This window comes from Coffea arabica, chromosome 4e (assembly GCF_036785885.1).
Source record: "Coffea arabica cultivar ET-39 chromosome 4e, Coffea Arabica ET-39 HiFi, whole genome shotgun sequence".
In the NCBI taxonomy this organism is placed as follows: Eukaryota; Viridiplantae; Streptophyta; class Magnoliopsida; order Gentianales; family Rubiaceae; genus Coffea; species Coffea arabica.
Window position 1 is genome coordinate 44,095,078 of NC_092317.1, and position 19,960 is coordinate 44,115,037.

The 19,960-nt window shown below is 37.2% G+C and overlaps 1 protein-coding gene across 1 annotated transcript; it reads right to left on the bottom strand.

Moving 5' to 3' along the window:
* Positions 1 to 12,245: 12,245 nt before the first annotated feature.
* LOC113741902 (probable LRR receptor-like serine/threonine-protein kinase At1g74360) lies at positions 12,246 to 16,438 on the bottom strand. The gene is made up of 2 exons (XM_027269561.2): positions 16,030 to 16,438; positions 12,246 to 15,734 (listed from the first exon to the last, which is right to left on the bottom strand). The coding sequence occupies exons 1-2, from the start codon at positions 16,094 to 16,096 to the stop codon at positions 12,508 to 12,510; spliced, it is 3,294 nt and encodes a 1,097-aa protein (XP_027125362.1). The 5' UTR covers positions 16,097 to 16,438; the 3' UTR covers positions 12,246 to 12,507.
* Positions 16,439 to 19,960: the final 3,522 nt, after the last annotated feature.

Sequence of the window (19,960 nt, forward strand, 5' to 3'; positions counted from 1 at the left end):
CTACTCACTTGATGATTTTCGTAGTATACATCGAAGTATTGACCAATCCAAGCATAGACGTAATGGATTGGAAAAGTTACCCCACATTCTCTAAGGTTAGGGGCGTGGACGATCTCCCTCAACCTATGATATATGCTCGCAAGGACGGGAATTGCAAGACAAAATCTTTTCCCTGTAGCCATTAAGCATGCAACCTTGAAAACACTTGGGCGAATACGGTCGACCTTTTTGCTTGGCAAAAGGAACTTGCAGATCCAACACGTTATGAATGCCGCAATATAGGTCTCCTTTCTTAGAGACCTTGGGATACCCAGGGTGTCAAAAGGGACATTGAAGTCATTCGTATCGGCAAGGTCGTAAGGCTCCACGCTTCCAGAAGGGTTGTAAGTCATTTTTGGTTTAGATGTGGTCTTCCTTCTATTCACTCTACTCGGAGGAGCCCTATACCTAGCCTCTCCTTTGAACCAGAAGCGAATCCAGTCTTTCATCCATACCCCTTGGTCATTCGTCCATAGGTGGTAGTAAGCCGAAAAAAGATGCCTGCAACTCTCAGGGAGAAGTGGTTTCCCTTCTTTGTCACGAGTGAGGAGCTCCCGCGCCGAAGGAACAATTTCATCGAAAAACGTGCCGTCGATCGAAAGGCCACCGAGTCGATAAAGGTCCCAAAGTGTGATGGACAACTCCCCAACGGGCGTATGGAGTGTGTTCGTCGAGGGACACCAATATTTGAAGAAGGCTCGCAAGATATTTTCACAGCGGTCGTAGGAGTATCTCGACGCGTAGACGGCTTCAAATATGCCAGCACGTGTGAGTATGTCTTTATACCTTCCAAGCATGTCCTCAACCCACTCCCAATAATGGGAGGTGAAGCACGCCTCACCGAAGAATGACGAAGGGGTTTTCCATGTAGCTTTGTCAACATTGAAGCCCACGAACGGAAGCGTGAATTTGGCTATTTCTGGATCTCCATTGTGAAGTGACGAGTTTAATACGACCACTTCTTCTTCCCTCGACGTAGTGGAGAAAGTCGACGGGGCCACCACTTCTTTAGTCCACTTGCTAGTTCAATTTTCGAGATGAAAGCTTCGTTCGAGGGGTATAAAAGATTCGGCGAGCGCCCCAACAGCTGGTTTATACACATGTAGCGACAAGCTCTTTGATTGAGGCCCTCCCCTTTCATCCGTCAATGAGATATGGGGCAATGGCGTGGCATAGTCCTTGATTTGCATGCTTGCTGAAATTGTGTAAGAGAAAATATTAGGTGACGAAAGGAAATCCTTACAAGACTTTGGTAATTAAATTACCTAATTGGTTGCTTTCTTCAAATCCCCGAAATGGTTCCAAGCTCCTTTTCAGGCACGAGGTGGGTTGTCTACAAGAGAGCAAGTTGGTAAAGTTGGGATATTGGCATGGGCTGGTGCAAAAAAAAAAAAAAAAAAAAATTCTCAAATATCATATTTAGTGTTAAGAAAAAAGGGGGGATTCAAATATCATATTTGGTACTACCCTAGTATATGAGCAAAAACAAAAAAAAAGCAAAACAAAAAACAAAACAAAGAAAAAAAATGGTACGGAGATTGAGATTAAATTTTCAGCCCCGAGGAATAGCTCAAAAATAATATTTTGAGCCAATCTTCATGCTCGAATAATATTTAAAAAGGGCACCACAAATAATATTTTGAACCAATCTCCATTTGGTCAATTTTAGTCTTTCAGTCGAGACCCGAACTTCATTCTCAAATAATATTTTGATAATTTATTTGGTAAAGTCGTGGGGGTTCTAAGCGTCTCAATTGACTAAAGTTTCTTGTAATAATTAAATATTGTAAATAAAAAATGGTGGAGCCGCAAGTACCTGGGAAGCAAAGGATCTTTCTTTTGTCACCAACAGATAACTACTAGCTCTGGCGGTGGCGGCAATTTGTTGATGCGGCTGAAGGGAAATAAAACTCGTTGAAAAGAAAGTGTTCAAGCGCTACCAATGGATGACAGTTGATGCTTGCAGCTCGGTGAAGATCTTAAGCGTTAGACGCTGCCAGGACAAACTAAGGCAAGTATGGGAACCGTTGATACAAGAAGGTATGAATGTGTGTGAACGAGAATTGGAGGGACTACCTTCAAAGCTGTAGTAGAAGGAGCGACCAGATTCTTCAAACGGCTTGCAACATTGACAACAAAAATGTTGTCCCCGAATCTATTGTTGCACAGACTGCAATAATAAGCCGCGGTTCCATGTAAGGTAGTAAAACCAGAAACACAAGCAGGGTGGTACCATAGCTTGGAGAAGTAATGCGTACCTTAAAGTAATCCAGGAGCAGTTCGACAGGGGTAATGGCCGACTTCAAATTGATTCTATCAGTCTAAGAGGCAGCAAATCCAAACAAACTAGTGAATTATGAACGACGGCAGCAGCCAAAAAAAAAAAAAAGAAGGGGACCTGGCGGTGGCGAACAAAGAAAATAGCGGCAATTTTGGATGGACAAACTGCCAAGCGGGAGCACAAAGAGAGAGGGCAGCGACTGGAGACCCACAGCTCTGAGGGAAGTATGAGTTTGTGACTTCGGTCCTGAGAATTTTATAGCGGAAAGTTTCAAGGGAAGCCCGCGGGTATTCAAAGTCCGAATGCGAAATAGAGTCCTGGACTACGTGAACTACTCAGAAGTCTTGCCGTGAGGACTATGCGTGCTTGGTAGAGCTCCAGTAAGTAGAATTCGAGTCCAATACGGTGTCCTTTAACCAACTATATTGTGAGACGGATCACTCGCATGGAGAACCGGGTTCCCACGGATGGAGCCTGTCCTGGATTGAACTACCTAGCTGGTTACCTTGGAATGAACTTCTAAGTACAGTAGCGTTCAACTCCATCAGCCCCATCACGTACAAACCACGCCCAACACATGGGAACTCAAGAAACTTGCAGGTAAACCACTACTGCTGCGACTTCAGCAGTTGAGAAGCTTGGCCAGCAGTGGGATTCAATCAATACTAAAAGGGTATGCGAGGCTTCAAGAAGAGCTGATGAGCATGGATAATACCTTTGTGGAAGCGAAAAACAACGAAGGGCCTCGGGTGCCTGCCACTGATTTGAGGACATTAAAGCAGAGGACGAAGCTGTCGGGGTGAGTTAAAGAAGGCTGCCATAGGGAAGGGGGTGATGCACCTTGTCAGCCATGGCATCTCAAATAAGCTTTTTAGTTTAGTCAGGGTTGCCGGGAAGATCTCCTTTAATTCACTCGCTAAGAAAAATGAAAAGTATGCCAATGATCAAGCATGGGGTGATCTGCAAAGAGACAGCAGTAAACTAGCAAACAATCCTAATGGTTAGCTAGAGTGAGGGGGACCACGTTTTCTCATTGTGTTTAACTAAAAAGGGCTCGAGGCAAGTTATTATAAAGCCATTCGGCCTTGGAAATTGAAGCCGCCGAAATTTGCCTAACAATGTATGCGTAGCGGTGGACCTGAGGCTATTGGCATGATATGTTTGACCCTGGGAATTGATAGCAATATGTTATGCATGAATTGGTGGCATCCTACATAGCCATCTCATGATCAATTGGAAAGCTACGACATTGCAAAGCTTCAAGTAAAGTCCCTTTATTTAATATGCCAATGGTGGATACAATCCGGCTTCGGGAAATTGAAAGCACTAAGTGCATGCAACCATCATTTTATGTTAAGGGCCATGGCTAGTAGCTTCATACGTTTATGGATTTGAATTGGAGACTAATGATTGTCCTGCTCCTAGGACAGGACAACATTAATGAAGTGAATTCAGTCCAAAGCCACAAACATTGCAAAGCTCCAAGTAAATTACGTTTGTAAGCATCACTTGAATTAGCATGTCAAATGAAGTGATCCGGCCTCGGGAAATTGAAGGCACTAGTGATTTTGGAAATTGAGATCACTAAGGTGGCATTTCACGTGGAGTTTGAGACCACTAAAGTCCTTGGACTTTATTCAAGATCGCTAAGTCACCTAAGCTTCAAGGATAGTCTATTTATGGGCTTATTTGAGGATTAATATTCCAATGGTGTTCAAATTGAAGCAAAAAAAAAAAAGATATATATATATATGTCAAAACTTGTCCATTCAAAATTTGCTCCGATATCCAGCAGTCACGCACAAGTTTCGAGGGGGCATTTGTAGACAATGGAATTTTAATTAAATTCTAAAAATTGCCATTGGCCTATTAAATATTTTTGTCCAATCGGATATTGCCATATGGCATGTACACTTGGAAAAATTGGTTATTAAATGACCAATTATATTTTGCCACGTGTCAAGGCGAGGTGTTCCAGATCAATTCAAATTGCAGGGATATCTCCACCAACCAAATCATATCATGTCACATGTCCATTGGATAAATATCTAAATATTTATTACGTATTAAAGGGATAATATTTAGAGTTATTTAATCCAAGTATATCTCTTATATACTGCAATAGCTTGGCCAGTCAAACGGCGCCATGTCACGTGTCCCCACAAGTCTGGCCAATCGAGAAATTACTTATCTCTTTATTAATGAAGAGATAATATTTAACTGGCACAGTCCTAATATGACTGTACGTCTTGCTAGGCAAGTAGAGTGGTGTACATGATCTCAACCTCCATCTCTTGCTACAACTATAAATAGAGGTCTCTCAACCAAGTTAAGGGGACACAGAGATATCAAGAAGCATCTCATACACTCAAGTATTGAAGTTTCAAGCTACGAAGGTCTGGGTCTCAAAGCTACTCAAGTCTCCCACATATCAAGGCTTGAGCCTTCAAGTATTTTCAAATCCTTCAAATCTTCCATATCAAGATTTGAAGGAGTCGGTGGTTGATCCAAGAACAAGCTGTGAAACCCTTGGATTGGTGTTCGAGGAGAAGAATCGAAGGAAGCTCTCCATAAGTTCGAGAAACTTCCAGAGATTGTACCTACATATTTTTCTAAGTTTATATAGTACATATTTGTCGTGTATTTCTTTTTCTTGTCGTTTTGCAGACTTGAAATTTTTATCGCGTACAACTACTCGTGCTTTGCATGCGATTATATTTTATATTTTTTGTTGTAAAGTATTTTATAAAATGTTGATTATTAAAGCTATAATATTTTTCTGTCTACTAATCATATAGTATACGTCATCTCTATATAGAAAGAAGTGCGGTAAATTATGACGTAGTATTCTTTTCAACATATATGAAGCAAAATATGTTAAGTTGCAATTTCTAAATTCAACTTTGAAGGACGATAATCAAAGGTGTAACTATTTTGGTTAGAGATCGCATATCTTGTTGTCCAAAATATAAAACAAAATTTCTTGAGTTACCATTTATAAATTTGGCCTTCAGGAATGGTACCAAGATGATTAACTTTTGGCTAGAGATGTTATCTTGTTTTTCTTCTTTGCAAATTTATACACTAATCAAGGGCAAGCCACTTCTTTGCCATTTTTTTTTGTTAATGGTACCCTTCGCATCCAAAATATTCACAACTTATGATTGTACTATATTGGTTCGTTCTTGATTTGGCTATGTGAAGGCACTGTTATGCGGGATAGCAATATTGCATGCATGATGATGAAATCAGAGAAAAAGATAACATTGAGAAGATAAAACCCATGTTATATGAGGATAACAGCCATATGAGTAAGTGTACAGTTTATTGCTACATTAGAACAGTAGAGATAGTAATATGGAGTATTTTAAAGTGAGGAAAAGTAAATGATAAGCACATGATAAATATAGAGAGCACAACAGTTAACAAATTTTGTATCAAAAGCACATCACCACTCTTCATATTCTCACATTCACCAAAGTCCAAAGTTTCTAGTTATGATTTTTGCCCATTATTTTTGAATGCATTTTGATCTAGCAATTCTTCATCTAAATGCATGACTTCTTAAAGGTTTCTTAGTTTACCAAGATTAACACTGTGGATTTCTAAGATGCTAAATTAACCACAAATTGACACCACTAAATTTTACACATAAGATAGTTTACATACTTAAAAATTAGAGTATGCTTTATTCTAACCTTTTTTTTCCCTTCTTCTTTTCCTTCTCCATTGGAGATGGCTACTATACTGCTCTTAGGATGGACTTGATCTAATCTCACCAAACAAATTAAACACAAGCAACTGTGCCTCTATATTAAGGGCACCCAAACGTTGTTTTTGGTGTCGTTTAAGTTGTTCTTTTCATTTTTTTGATTAATTTGCTTGTTCACTTTATGTCATTTGATTGATTATTGGTTTTCAATTTTAGGGAGATTTTCTTTTGAGTTTGTTTGCTTGCTGTTAATGATGGATTTTAATTCTTTCATTGTGTCATTTCAGTTATAGATAACTTTTGTAATGGTCAATTAACATGATTGGTATTAATTCATTTATCATTATTAAAATGCATTACAATTATTCTATGGAGGGTAGTTTAGGTACTATAAAAAGTAAGACATAATTTTGCTTACATTGCTTACACTACAAGACTCACGGTACTTTTATAGGGATTATAGATTATAGATATAGATATAGATACAGATAGATAGATAGATAGAGGTAGATAGATAGACAGATTAGCTAATGATATACTAATCTTGGGATAAATAGACATATATGCTGGTGCCTGTGTTGAAAGATTGTTGATGAATGGCACACAGAGATGAGAAATGTGGAGTTTAATGATTAGTAACTTTGTTAAAAAGATGAGAAAATTTGATAATAGAGATCATTTCCAAGGAATAACTTGGTTGAATCCATCCATTAGTCCATTATAATCTGCATAGCTACCACAGTTTCTCAAGCAAAGAGCAAGACTCATCATCTTGGTTGTCGTTAGGATTCATGCAGAAAAGATCATTAGATGTCATATTAATATGGTAGAAATTTAAGATGAATCTTAAATGATCAGAAATTATCCATAAAACGTAGTCAATCTTAAAATACAATTCTTAGGTCTAAATAAGTTTCATAATTCACAAATTTGGAGAACCAGATAAGTCCTAAGCAGTATTGCTTCATCTTACATGGCCTTCTTTTCTTCCTCCAAAGCATATTTGCGAGCAACATGGTTTTTTCCCTTCAGGTGCAACTGAAATGTCTCTTCATTGTTGCAAGGAACTTGACACATTTCACACCAGAATTGTTGGGATATTTCCCCCTTCTTCCCAAGTTCATTCATCCTCAATTTCGCCTTGTGCTTTTGACCATTCAAGTGCAACTGCAAACTAGTTTTATCCATGCATACAATCTGGCACAGATTGCATCTTGGTTGCTGATTTTTACTTGGTCCAACAGCTGCATTCTTATTCAGTTTTGGGGAATGCAGCATAGCCCTGTGCTTCTCACCTCTGATGTGTTGTTTGTAATTGGAAGGACTTGAGCAGCTCACTTTGCAGATTTTACAGAATATGTCGGACCTGTTACTGATATTGTGTTGCTGATCTGCTTTCCCATGTCCAGGTCCTGGACTTAGAGTTGTAGATTTGCCCCGGTATGATGACTGATTTCTAGAGGCTGAAGTTGAGATTGAACTCTGCCCTACATATTGCATTGGACTTGGATATGGACTAGTAAATGTAGTTGAACATGGTACCTGAAGTTAAGAACAAGATATTCAACATTTACCATTAAAAAGAGTTTGATACACAAGCAGAAGAGGAAACAGGCATAACTCATGTCGTGAATTAGAAATTGCAATGTGCTCATTTAAGAAACTGGCCCAGAAAGCATGATTTCAATATATCTGAGGATCCAACTGAAGAACAAATTGGACAAAAAATTTGGATACATGACTAACCTATTCTTTTAAAGTTGCTTAATCTCTAAAACATTAATCAAGTAAGGGCTTTAAAGATTGTGCAGGAAAAGGAAAGAGCAGAGATGGAACAGAAAAAACCTACTCTTGTATGTGGTTAGCTAGCTGTACTTCTCAGCTCAACTAATTAGATACATTGTCATATATGCTTTTTCAGTTTGCTGTTAAACATATTGGTTATATCTATAGCTTTTAACGTTCAACGGCGAGATATAATTTAAAGCAATTCTCTTGAAAGCTCTTTATGTACGACATAAGAAGTGAAAGATCTTTAAGGCATCATAACAGCATTGTTTTTAGGGCAATGCTATGTTGCTTCTAGGGACTGCAAGTTGTGAAGATTGCTCATTTACACATCAGTGACTGAGTGTCATAGGACATGAATGCTATACCAGAGTTCATTCAGTTCAGGGTATTACATAACCAGGGCCAAATGCCAACTGATTTGATCTGAAAACTACAGAAAATGCAGGAGAGAAACAGAAAATGCAGGAGAGAAAACTACCAAAAGCAGTTGCAAAAGTTGTTTAGCACCAATTTAGAACATCACAAACAGTGGACTCGAAATTTGGCAGGAGATTTTTCTCAGAAAATATTCATTGCAAAAGTTTGATATTGATGGAGCTATGCTTAATTTATGTTTACCCTTTTCTTGAGGAAGTTGAAAGGCAAAGCATCGATGCCTGAAAAGAGAAAATGGAAGAATGAGTTTTGAGAAAACGACCCCCTTCTCCCTTTTCCCTCTCATTGGAGCCGTCTAAAGCCTGATGCTTGATCACCAGATACTGCCTAAATCAAAATTCTCTGTTTTCTGACTGGCAGTTATTGCGTATGGAGCTCAGACTCCCTTATACAAGTGACAAATAAGGGTTGAATATCTGGTTAACTTCATGGATAACTCAGCTTATAATTGTTTCAAGTTTTTCCCAGAAAAGTACCTAGCTTGCTTAGTTGAATTGTGAATGGTGCTAAAGTGACTAGCATTCGGACCTTCATAATTTCATTGAGCTACTAGCGTTATGGTCAATTCAAACTATGATGCATTCTACTGTTAAAACTCCCAGTAACTCTGAATCAAACAAGAATCAGAACTACAAGAGACAGCTAAAGTAGAAACATTGACAAGAAACAGCATGATTTGGGCAATCTCACCTTCAAAGGCAGCAGTTCTTCTTTTTCTTTCTCAGACAAGAAGCTAGCAATCTTTTCTCTGTACGCTAATTCCCTCTGAATTGCAAGCTCCACAGACATAATGTTCTCCTTCCTCTCTTCAGCCATTTCTCTTTAACATACATACATGCAAGAATTCAAAATATACACCTTCAGTACTTGATCAAATATTTCAATACCCTTTACCAAATATCAAGTGGTGGCTTGATCAAGAGTATGCTAATTATGCAACCAATTATAACATTTCTGCTAGTTTTATACATTTTTCTACTAAAAGTCGAGAACTTTTTCTTTTGCTTTGATTTCATTAAGCAAAAGAATAACTGATGATACAGAACAAATTTGCACAAGTTTCATTTTCACATCTTTGCATTTGCATGGACAGGTAAACTATCTTAGTGGATACAAAACTGGACACTATATGCAGTCTATTATGCAATATGTTAGTCAATGAAATATCATAGCTCAGGTAAGGTAGCTGCAATGACCAAAGGTTAAAGATCTCACTTCAGAGTTAAGATTCAACAAGACCATGAAGTCAATCAAATAATGGACATTATATATTCTCTTTTGCAACATGACATTTTATATTATCTCCATAATGAGAACTTGGCAGAACGAAAAGGTATAGCAAAATCATCCCATCAGCTATTAGCTCCGGAGATCAACACTGAATGATATTTGACAGAGGAAAAAAGAAATCAAAACCATAGTGATTAAGCCCTAAGTAAGGATAATAACAAGAAGAATTGGTTATTCAGACACTGCAGCCGAGAAAAGAAATTTTTTGAACTTTCCCAACTTAATATATGTGCTAATAATGAGAAGTTGGAATGAGGAAATGAGAAAAAAAATAAAAACAGCACATTATCAGCTACTAGTTGTGGACAGTGTCATATTCAACGTAGAAAGAAAAATAACTGAAACTATAACTTTTTTTTTTTCAACAAACGGCAATAATAACTGAAACTATAACTACCATGTAAAAAATTTGCAATTTGCAGTTCAAAGATGAATCTGAAATATACATCAATGGGAATGGGGCTGTGAAGTTCTTTGATTTTTCACCCTCACAATGTGATAATGTGTGACAATATGTGCCTGTGTTGCACAAATGTTCACTTGATCAGTATTCTTTCTTCCTTCATTTTTTCTTTTATTGTTTTCTCTTTTTCTTGTCAAATCAGGACCTGTTCTTTTGATAATGGCAAGAACTTGCGTGGGATCTCTACAATTGTCAAAAATGATTATTATGACAAAATGTACTGTTTCATGCACGGATTATGCACCAAGAAGTTACTGTTGTACACATTGATGAACAAAATGTACATTTGGTACAACTACATGTTACGATAGATATCAATGTGGGAGAATGTATATAAGGAATGATTTGGGCCGCACATTTTTTCTCAAAAAGGTTTTCGGCTCAATGTTTTGAAATTATCCTGTGCTTGCCCCTTTTTGGCAGTGGGCAGAAATTATTCCCCAAGGTTTTATTAGATGGTTCCTAAAATAATTGGAAAAGAGCTTGTTTTTTCATAGATAAGATTGAGTGGGAAAATTCTTTTTAAATCCTTGTTTTTTGGTAAATAAGAGTGCTGTTTTCTTATGAAAAATTTAAGCACTGAAATGAGTGACAATTCTTCCCTTTTTTTTTTATTTATTTGAAGAAAAGGATAAGATTGATTGGAAATAGTTTTTATTTTTAAAATTTTTCTTACATAAGACTGCTTGTTAAGAGTACTGAAATGAGTGAAAATAGTTCCCCCACCCCCCACTTTCTTACTCCTAGGAAGAGTGCAAAAAAGTTCTGATTCAATATCCCAGTTTGTATTTTTGTTGCACCAAAAGCTACAGATGTTCTCTCTGTCTCTCTCTGCTTATATAAGTGTAACTGAAGATAAATTTATGTGGTTATTTAAAGGAAATTAATTTATATCCTTATACAGTTGGAAGTTATATATGTCTCATTTTTCTGTTTTTGTTTAGGAACAATATGGTATTTCGAATTTTGTCTCATTTTTTTACTCAATTAAAGTGAGTTGGACTCAAATTACACTAAATCCAACGGGATATTACACCCTCAAGTTACATTCACTGTAATGGAGAAACAAGTATTTTTGACAAAATAATAACTATTATCATCATTGAGGGATACAAATTGAGGGTATGTTCCATAAAAGATTATAGAATTTTCCTAAAACTAGTATAACACTATTGAAAAATGCGTTTACGGAAAAAGTAGAAATTTTTTGATCAAAAATCCCTTTCCAAACAATAAACTAGTCTCAACAACCCCGATTCCATTTTTCCACTAAATCATTGCCACATTTTCCACTAACAATGCCACATTGGAATTCACATTGACTTCTTGGACATTATAAAATGCAAGAACAACATTGGATTCTCAAATAATGCAATGATTGCAGTCCCAAATTTCCAATGACATTCATAGATTATCAATCAATTCAAACGATTTGAGATTTTGGCCAAACCAGTCCATTCAAAGGATTCTTCAAATTAAAAATGTGCTAAATGAGATGATCATTGTAGTCCATTTTAGTTGTCAACTCTTCCTGAGCGGCCCTCTAACTTCTTGAATTAGGTGGATATGCAATTTCTTTCAAATGGTTGGTCAATCTTTTCTGCTGCATTTGCTTCCGCATTACTCTTTAGCTATCTATGGAGACATTGTTGAAAACTTCTTAATACATCAATTGCACTGCACAAGTCTTGCTGTTCAATGCAGCAGCACTAGCATCCTCCAATCAATACCAAAATTACCATTTGCATTGTAGAAGATCCAGATTAGATACATTCTCTTGTTGAGAGATCAAATTCATTATTCCACCTCCCTTTTTCTCCCAAAGATCCAAAACAGATGAACAAACGAAGTCGAAGGTAAAACCATGAGAAAGGTATGCTATAACAAGGTGACTATAATCAGTTCAAGGAAGCACCAAAAATCAGATATGTAAATGGTTAGAATTTTGTTTAAGTCCCATATTTGGAAACAGTTCCTGAAGGATGGATTTGGCTCTCGATTTTAAGAAGCAGGATTGTCAAATCTATCGTTCTGCATAGTAGAATATACTAGGCCATCTGTAAATTGGTAATATCTTGTAATAATGAAATCTCTGATTTCTTGGCTGGAAAATTCTGATTACAAAGATCAGTTTTTTTTTTCTTGAGTTGTCACTGGAGTCGTGAGTGAGTTGAACGTTTCTTTATTGGATATTAGTAAATCGTTACCGATTTTCTAATGGGATAAAATACTGCTTTTCAAATTTCAACATTGCCTTGATGATCTGATGGAAAACTGTCTTAAATGGCAACTAAGAATGTTTCTTTAGTCATTAGACTCTATATACATTGCAGACAAAATTGTAAATCCTATAACAATAATGAATGTGAAGTATTTGTTTACATGAACAATTATAACATGGACACCCATACCTGGTACGTATATGTTTGTCAACTAAAATATGTTCAGGCTTGAAGTATGAACACTTGAGACAGTTCAAATAATCCAATATCTTGCTCATCCTGATGAAGAAGAAGATCCATAACTTTGATGCCTTCTGCTTCCTCTACCTGAAATCTGAAGCAGCATAGCTAGCACCTCTTTCATGTTAGGTCTGGCTTGTGGTGTCTCTGTTGTGCATCTTATTCCAATTCTTAGTAATTCACACATCTCCTCTGCTCCCTTTTCCAGCCCAGATACCAAAAGGGATACTGGAATCAGGCTTCTAGTAAATCCTTGACGTCCATCTCCCATTACCCTTCTTGCCCATTCAAGAAGACATTCTTCTCCTCCGTCAACAGCACGTCGCCCCGTTGCTAGCTCCATAACAAGCACCCCATAGCTGTAGACATCACCCTTTGTCGTGGCGTGCCATATCTGGCCATACTCTGGTGCAACATAGCCAATTGTACCAGCCACCATTGTGCTGACATGACTTCCTCCATTAATAACTCTAGCAAGACCAAAATCTGTAACTCGTGCCTTCCCATTCTTATCAAGAAGCACATTGCTAGCCTTGACATCTCTGTGCACGATACAAGGATAGCACTCATGGTGTAAATATACTAAAGCATGCGCTACATCAACTGCTACCTCAATGCGCCTTTTCCATGTAAATCTTGTTCGATCAATGATAAGGTCCTCTAAAGTGCCACCTTCCATGTATTCATAGACCAGCAATTTTTCTGATCCATCAAGACACCATCCATAAAGTTTTACCAGGTTAGGATGTGGCCAACCAAAACCATTTCCACTCAATGCCTCCATTTCAGCCTGGAACTCTCTTTCTCCCTCCACACCCTCTCTCTGTAGCTTCTTTATTGCCACTTCTGTGCCGTTAGGCAAGACCCCACGATAAACTATTCCAGATCCTCCTCTTCCAATGATCCTATCATTTGAGAAGTTACTAGTAGCTTGGAGAATATCAGCATGAGTAAAGGCTGTTTTGTCTAAGCGGATTACCATTACTCTATCTGACAACCATGGGGAAGATGAACTTGAAGTTGACACAAGTTCGTGCATGCCCTTTGATTCCTCCAAGAGATATCCTGGTAAGTCCGTTGGACTTTTTATCATGAGGCAAACAATGAGAGTCATGACTCCACAGAGTAAGAAAGCCAGTAGCAGTGCTAAGAATACCAAAAATGCACCCAACTTTTTAGGCTTTTTGGCACTTTCACTTTTGGTTCCCTGTCCACCACCAGTAGAATTATCAATGAAAGGTGGAAGGCGTAAGAGTGGGTCACCAAGGAATGACCATTTCTCAAATGTTGCCAGCTGTCCCGTTGCAGGTATTACACCAGCGATGTATGGATTGTAAGAGACATTAAACTTGCTCAAGTCACTCAGTTTGTTAAAACTAGCAGGAAAGGTGCCAGAGAAGTTGTTGTATGACAAGTCAAGGTTTTGCATGCACTTGATATTTCCAATTTCTGTTGGAATTTCTCCTGAAAAATTGTTCCTTGTAATGTTGAGAACCACTAGTCCCATGAGTGCAATCTCTGAAGGAAGTTTACCATAGAATTGATTGAATCCCAAATGCAGCATGCTGAAGTTACGCATATTGCCTATATCAGGAGGGACCTCACCAGATAATTGATTACTGGCTAGTTGAAGATAGCCTGAGATGTCTGATGTTCGAACATTAGAACCAGGTACACACACTTGAAATAGGCCATAGCCTGTGTGCAGCTTATCCCACAGATTCCTACAATTCTTCCTATTCAGGAGACTAAAGACAAAGCTAAATGGTGCATAATCAGCTGGTATCCACCTTCTCATTGGCAAGCACTCCCCAAAGCCAGCAGTGATCTTAGTATTTTGTCTGTTAAATAAGAATGTTGGCATTGGATTTGCACCAATGGTTGTCAATTGGGGAGGAATTGTGCCTGAGAGTTGATTGTTTGCTAGGTTCAACCATAATAAGCTGCTGCAGTTCCCCAACTCTGGAGGAATTTCACCTGACAATTGGTTGTCTGCAAGCGTCAACCACAGTAATGAGCTCAACTTTCCCAAGCTTGAAGGAATGGACCCATTCAACATGTTGAAGGACAGGTCAAGGAATTGAATTGCTTGGAAATTTCCGTATTCTGAAGGCATTTGACCTGTAAATTGGTTGTAGGCAAGAATCAAATATCGTAAGCTCATTATCTGAGAAACTTCAATAGGCAATGAACCAGACAAACTGTTGTAGCTCAAGTCCAACCGATAAATGTTGGACAAACCAAGAATTCCTGACGTGTATAAACCTCCTGTATATGAATTTCCATGTAAGACAAGGAATCTGACCTGCTTGAATTTCCCAAATATGTCTTGTATATCTCCTCCAAAGCCGTTTCCACTCAGGTCTAGAAAGGTTAAGTTGCTCAGGCCTACTAGAGACTCTGGAATATCCTTTGAGAAATTATTGCTTCCCATGTGAAGTTCTTGGAGGCCTGAAATCGAACCAATCTCTGTAGCAATAAGTCCACTGAATTTGTTCTCATTTAAATTCAATATCACCAAATCTTTACAATTTGAAATCTCCTTTGGAAATAACCCAACGAACTGATTGTGAAAGAGGTCCAAAATCTGCAAACTGCAATTCCCTGTGAGAAATGATGAAGGGACGGTGCCTGTGAATTTGTTCTCATATAAGGTTAACTCTTTTAGCCTATCAAATCCAGACCATAAGCTTCCAGTCAAATTATTCGTGCTCAAATCAAGATACTTCAGATTCGAGCATCCAACAAACATATTCCCAACATCGCCAGTAAATGCATTTGCAGAAACATTTGCAACAACTAAGCTGGTGCAATTTTCAGGAAAAGCTGACCTGATATCGCCATCAATTCTGTTGACGGCCAGATCAAGAACTTGCAGGCTCTTGAGAAGTGTCAGGTTAATCTCAGCATCAAAGAGATTGTGTGACAAATTCAGGGACTTCAGGTTCTGACAGCGGCCTAAGTCATCCGGAATGGCCCCACCAATCGTGTTCATAGAGAGATCCAGGTAGCTTAGCTGTGTCAACTCTGAAAAGTTTCCAAAAAGTCCTCCAGCTATGTTGTTGCCGGACAAGTTGATTCCGATCACACGGTTTCCATGGCTATCACATGAAATTCCAGGCCAAGTGCAGGGAGAAGTGCCTGCACTATTCCACAGATTGTAGCTTCCTCTGTTAACAGGATTTTTCTCTTCAAGAAATGACTTCAGGTTGAGTAAAACTTGCTTGTCTGTATCTAGAGAATCCGAAGCAACAAGCTTTCCTGTATTTCAGGGGATATTCAACATTAGTACTGCAATAAATTCATGTCCAGTAAAAAAACAATAAGAATCTAATTACTTCATCAAGTCAACTCATAGTCATCCTTGGAAAACTCAAACAGTTGCTACAAATTCCAACAAACTCTTAATTTATCCAAGAAAAGAGAAAAGGGTCGAAAGATTTTGAATATCCACACAGACTCTTACACATCACGATTGGCGATATGCTGATATTACTACTTCTGCAGAAAACAACGGAAAGGTTCTGATCATAGCCATGAAAAAACTTACTATTACCTGTAATCAAGACCAAGAAACTGAGCAATGCTACATAAAACAGATGATCACTTTCGTCTTCAGACATGATCAATGCGAATTTTCCCTTCTTTTCTCCTTCTTCTTCTTCTGCTTATTCTTCTTGTTTCTGGTCTATGTTAGATGAATTTTCAGGACCATGTTGAGAAAAATGATGGGACAAAAAGGGACATTGTGGCTTCACAGAGTTGAGAAAGGGAAAAGCAAAATATTTTAGTACAACTCAGAAGCTATTGAATAAACATGAAATGAAAGCTAGCAAGGTGTTGAAACTAGGAGCGCCTGCAGATAGAAAATTGGATTGGACCGTACCAAACGCAGAAGAAATGCACGTACGCTACAGTTTAATACTACCAACATTTGTTTATCAATTCTTTCTTCTTCTCCTTTCAATTGTTTACTCTGGGCAATTAACTTACTCAATTTTATACTCCACTTGGTTGTTTCGCATATACATGTCTTGTTGCTCTAGTATTTGTTCTGTGCCTTGAAAAATTTATTCTCCCCACGGGCCATGACCACCCCATAAGAAAGAAACTAAATGGTTTCTTCCTTTTTTTTTTTGAAGGGGTAGTTTGGTGTTTTTCCCTCAGAAGTTGGAATTTGGAAGCCACACGAGTGATTGGAGCTGCCCAAAGTTGACCAAATTTGTTTGCACCTTACCGGCTTCGGTTGAAGTCAGAGGATCTGTCTCCAGAGTCTCCACCTTTTGTTTTGGTTTGGTGAAGTGTAATTTTGGAGATTGAAATTGCTTGCCAGTGGTTGTTTCCAATATAGTAAAAAAGTAGAGGGAATAAAAGAAGAAAAAAAAGAAAAAAGAAAGAAAGGATCCAAAGTTTTTTGTACTTTTTTTCCTATTCTTTTCTTTCTTCCAAGTCACTCCAGTCTTTTCTTTCTTGCTGTTACAAGCCTTTCCCTTTCAATACCCCAAAAAAAAATCAAAAATTCAAAATAGAAAAGTCACAAGTACAAAATTAAAAGAGATAGGAGAAACCCAAAATTTTTTTTAAAAAAAAAAGAAAAAGAAAAAGGATCCCAGATATGTCTTTTGGAAACATACTTGAGCATTAATTACTACTCCACCAAAATATGGTAGACATAAGTTTCATGTTTAAGAGGCTAAGGAATTGATGGTTGGAAATTGGTCTTTCAAATGGTACAAGAGGTATAATTCAATGGCATTCAATTACACCACTTAATCCTATTCTTTTACCCTTTCTGGTGGATATATTAGAAGGGAAGGCACCACTAAGTTCTATTCACCAGACAAGCGACTTGGGGTTTTGATAATTCTAACTGAGTTTCCCACGTTCAAATGCATGATTAAAATTCCTTTACAATTGTAACAAAGTATATCAATTCTGCAGTTATAAACCTTGAAAATAGCACAACTAATTTAGGATGAAACAGCTACTAACATATTATTCAATTTTACTAACTCAAAAAACAGTGCAAGTCAAATGTAAATCTCTACTTGATAGCTATTATTACTGGAGGAAGGTCTCATTTTCGAAATGTTTTACACATCAATTGCACATTATTGTTCAATAGTAAAACTTATCATTAATCAGCAATTGCATATAATTCTAATTTAATTCAATTATACTTCGCAGGAATATAATTAAACGCAAAGTAAATTTTTTGGAAGGATACCAATGCGAAAGTGTCCATTGATCACTTTCGCAGTTTGTTTTAAAACTAAGTGGTTATTTTTTAGCACATTTTTTTTGTCTCTATGTTGGGGTTTGTATCTTTCCATGTTGCCAAGATAAGATAAAGTATGTTCCAAATCATATGGCAAAGACAACATTAGGCTGGAGATACACAGGTCATGAGTCACATCCGTCCAGCTTTAAATTAGTGCTGAAATTGGATAGAATACTCTTTCCCTCATAGCATTTTGTAAGCAGAAGATGGTGGGTTCATACGCATCCTCAATTCCTCATGCCATCACACCAAATTAATTATTACTGCACAAGATCACTCTTCCACAAATATTATTCTTGGTTTAGCTACAGTCTCACATGATCTTAAGTGCATTTTTATTGTAATTTGCATCTATTGCACTGTAAAGCCTAATATCGAGACTTCGTTTGGATTGAGGATTTGAAAGGATTTTAAATTTTTCGTCAAATTTTCAAATTCAAACGTTACCTCACAGGATTGTGCTAAATTCATGCATTACCAATGCAATAACTATTGAAACTAAATACATCACTAAAATCCATACTAATGGTAAAAATTTCAATCTTAACACAATCGAGTTGATGGTCTATGACCATAAAACCCTACTATGAAGACAGACTCATATATTGTGTCAATAGGGAATTAAATGGTCAAATTATACTTGTTGGAATAAGGCATTAATGAAGACTTAATTAATCATAGAGTCATCTATTCCTCATGTGTAATAGATTGCAATCTGAAGAAACTGATAGTTTTGATGACATATAAGATTGTACAAGCATTTCCATTCATCTTATTTTATTTAATGGTTCGAAGAGGGCAGGCAATGTGACCTAAGCCAAGAAATGATGATAGTTCTTATTGTTGATGAGGCTTTCAAAAGTAGGACAGATATATATAATAGAATTTCACATTATATTCTCCATCCAGGAGAAAACAAGGAAATGAAAAAAAAAATGCAAAAAAGAGATAGGAGAATTTGACAACTATATGCATTTGTGACAATAGGGAATATACCCTCGAGAGGAAGGAAAACCTAGCAGAGAGTCGAATAAAAAATATCATATTTTGAAGCTGCTACATGTAACGTTGCACGCATTTAACAAAAAGAAACTCGAAATTTGGCCGCTCATAAGTTTTTGTAAAGCTTGATTTATCTGGTTCTGGAGAAGCTAATCAGTAATTGCACATGTAGGACTAGACTATGATAGGAATTAAGGAGTTGATCAAGCCTAAGATAATATAGCTACATTATATTGCTCTATTTCTTTAGGTGTTTAGCAAATGGGTACATTTTTTTTTTTTGACGGAAGAAGATGAATACTGATTCTGTTCTAGAGAAGTGAAGTTGAAATTTGTTAGTAGGTAGGTCAGAATTTGATGCTTAAATCAAAATGATCACAACGCTGAATTAACCTAGCAAATGCTGTACCATTTAAGGTTACAGCCACAAGTTTCTGCGTTATACCCCAACAAAATGGAATACGCTATTCTCTTACAGCTAGTGATCTGGTCTTTCTCAATTACAGTAATAGAATGTAGCTAGTGCTCTGGTCTTTCTCAATTTCAGTAATAGAACTTTTACATATAACTCTTTTCTATGTTAATTTCACCTTATTCAAAACGGATTTAGTTTTTTCAGTTAAAATTTTTTTTCTCAATAAGGAAAAAAGGATCTAAGAGGTACGAAGAAGGTAGGAGGGTTTGAATTTAGAACCTCTAATTTCTAGGAAATTTAGCTTTTATTTGACTGTGAAAATGTACATAGTGGATCCACTTAAGAGAGGGACATGTAAGAGTACGCGCAATTGCGCACCAAGAGCTTTTGATGCCTTTTTCGTTGTGAAATAAACCTACTAGGTGCATGTTTTCTTTAATATAATTGGGAGAAATGGAGTGGAAGGAAAAAATGTACCGTTTTACACGCAAAACTAGGATAGCAGCTAATATTGAAAATTTTCTTATATATAATTAATCACTGACTATGGGATCAATGTCCTTTTCTACCGAACTTACGGAATTGTTGAGCAGAAAAGACATCATTTAAGAAGGTCGTTGATGACCAAAAGAATGCTAAATCAGAACAAAGAAAATTCCATATAGGTCTGAAAACTGAAAAGGCAAAATTGTACTTTTGGTCCTAGATGTTTGGGTATGGATCAAAATGACCCATAGAAATCTACATTTTGAGGAGGGTTTCAACGACTCTAAAAATATATCCATTAGT

Coding starts and splice junctions, on each gene's coding strand:
- LOC113741902 (XM_027269561.2), bottom strand. CDS start 16,096: ATGTCTGAAGACGAAAGTGATCATCTGTTTTATGTAGCATTGCTCAGT. Junction 15,735..16,029: donor TTTCTTGGTCTTGATTACAG/GTAATAGTAAGT, acceptor CCTGAAATACAG/GAAAGCTTGTTGCTTCGGAT.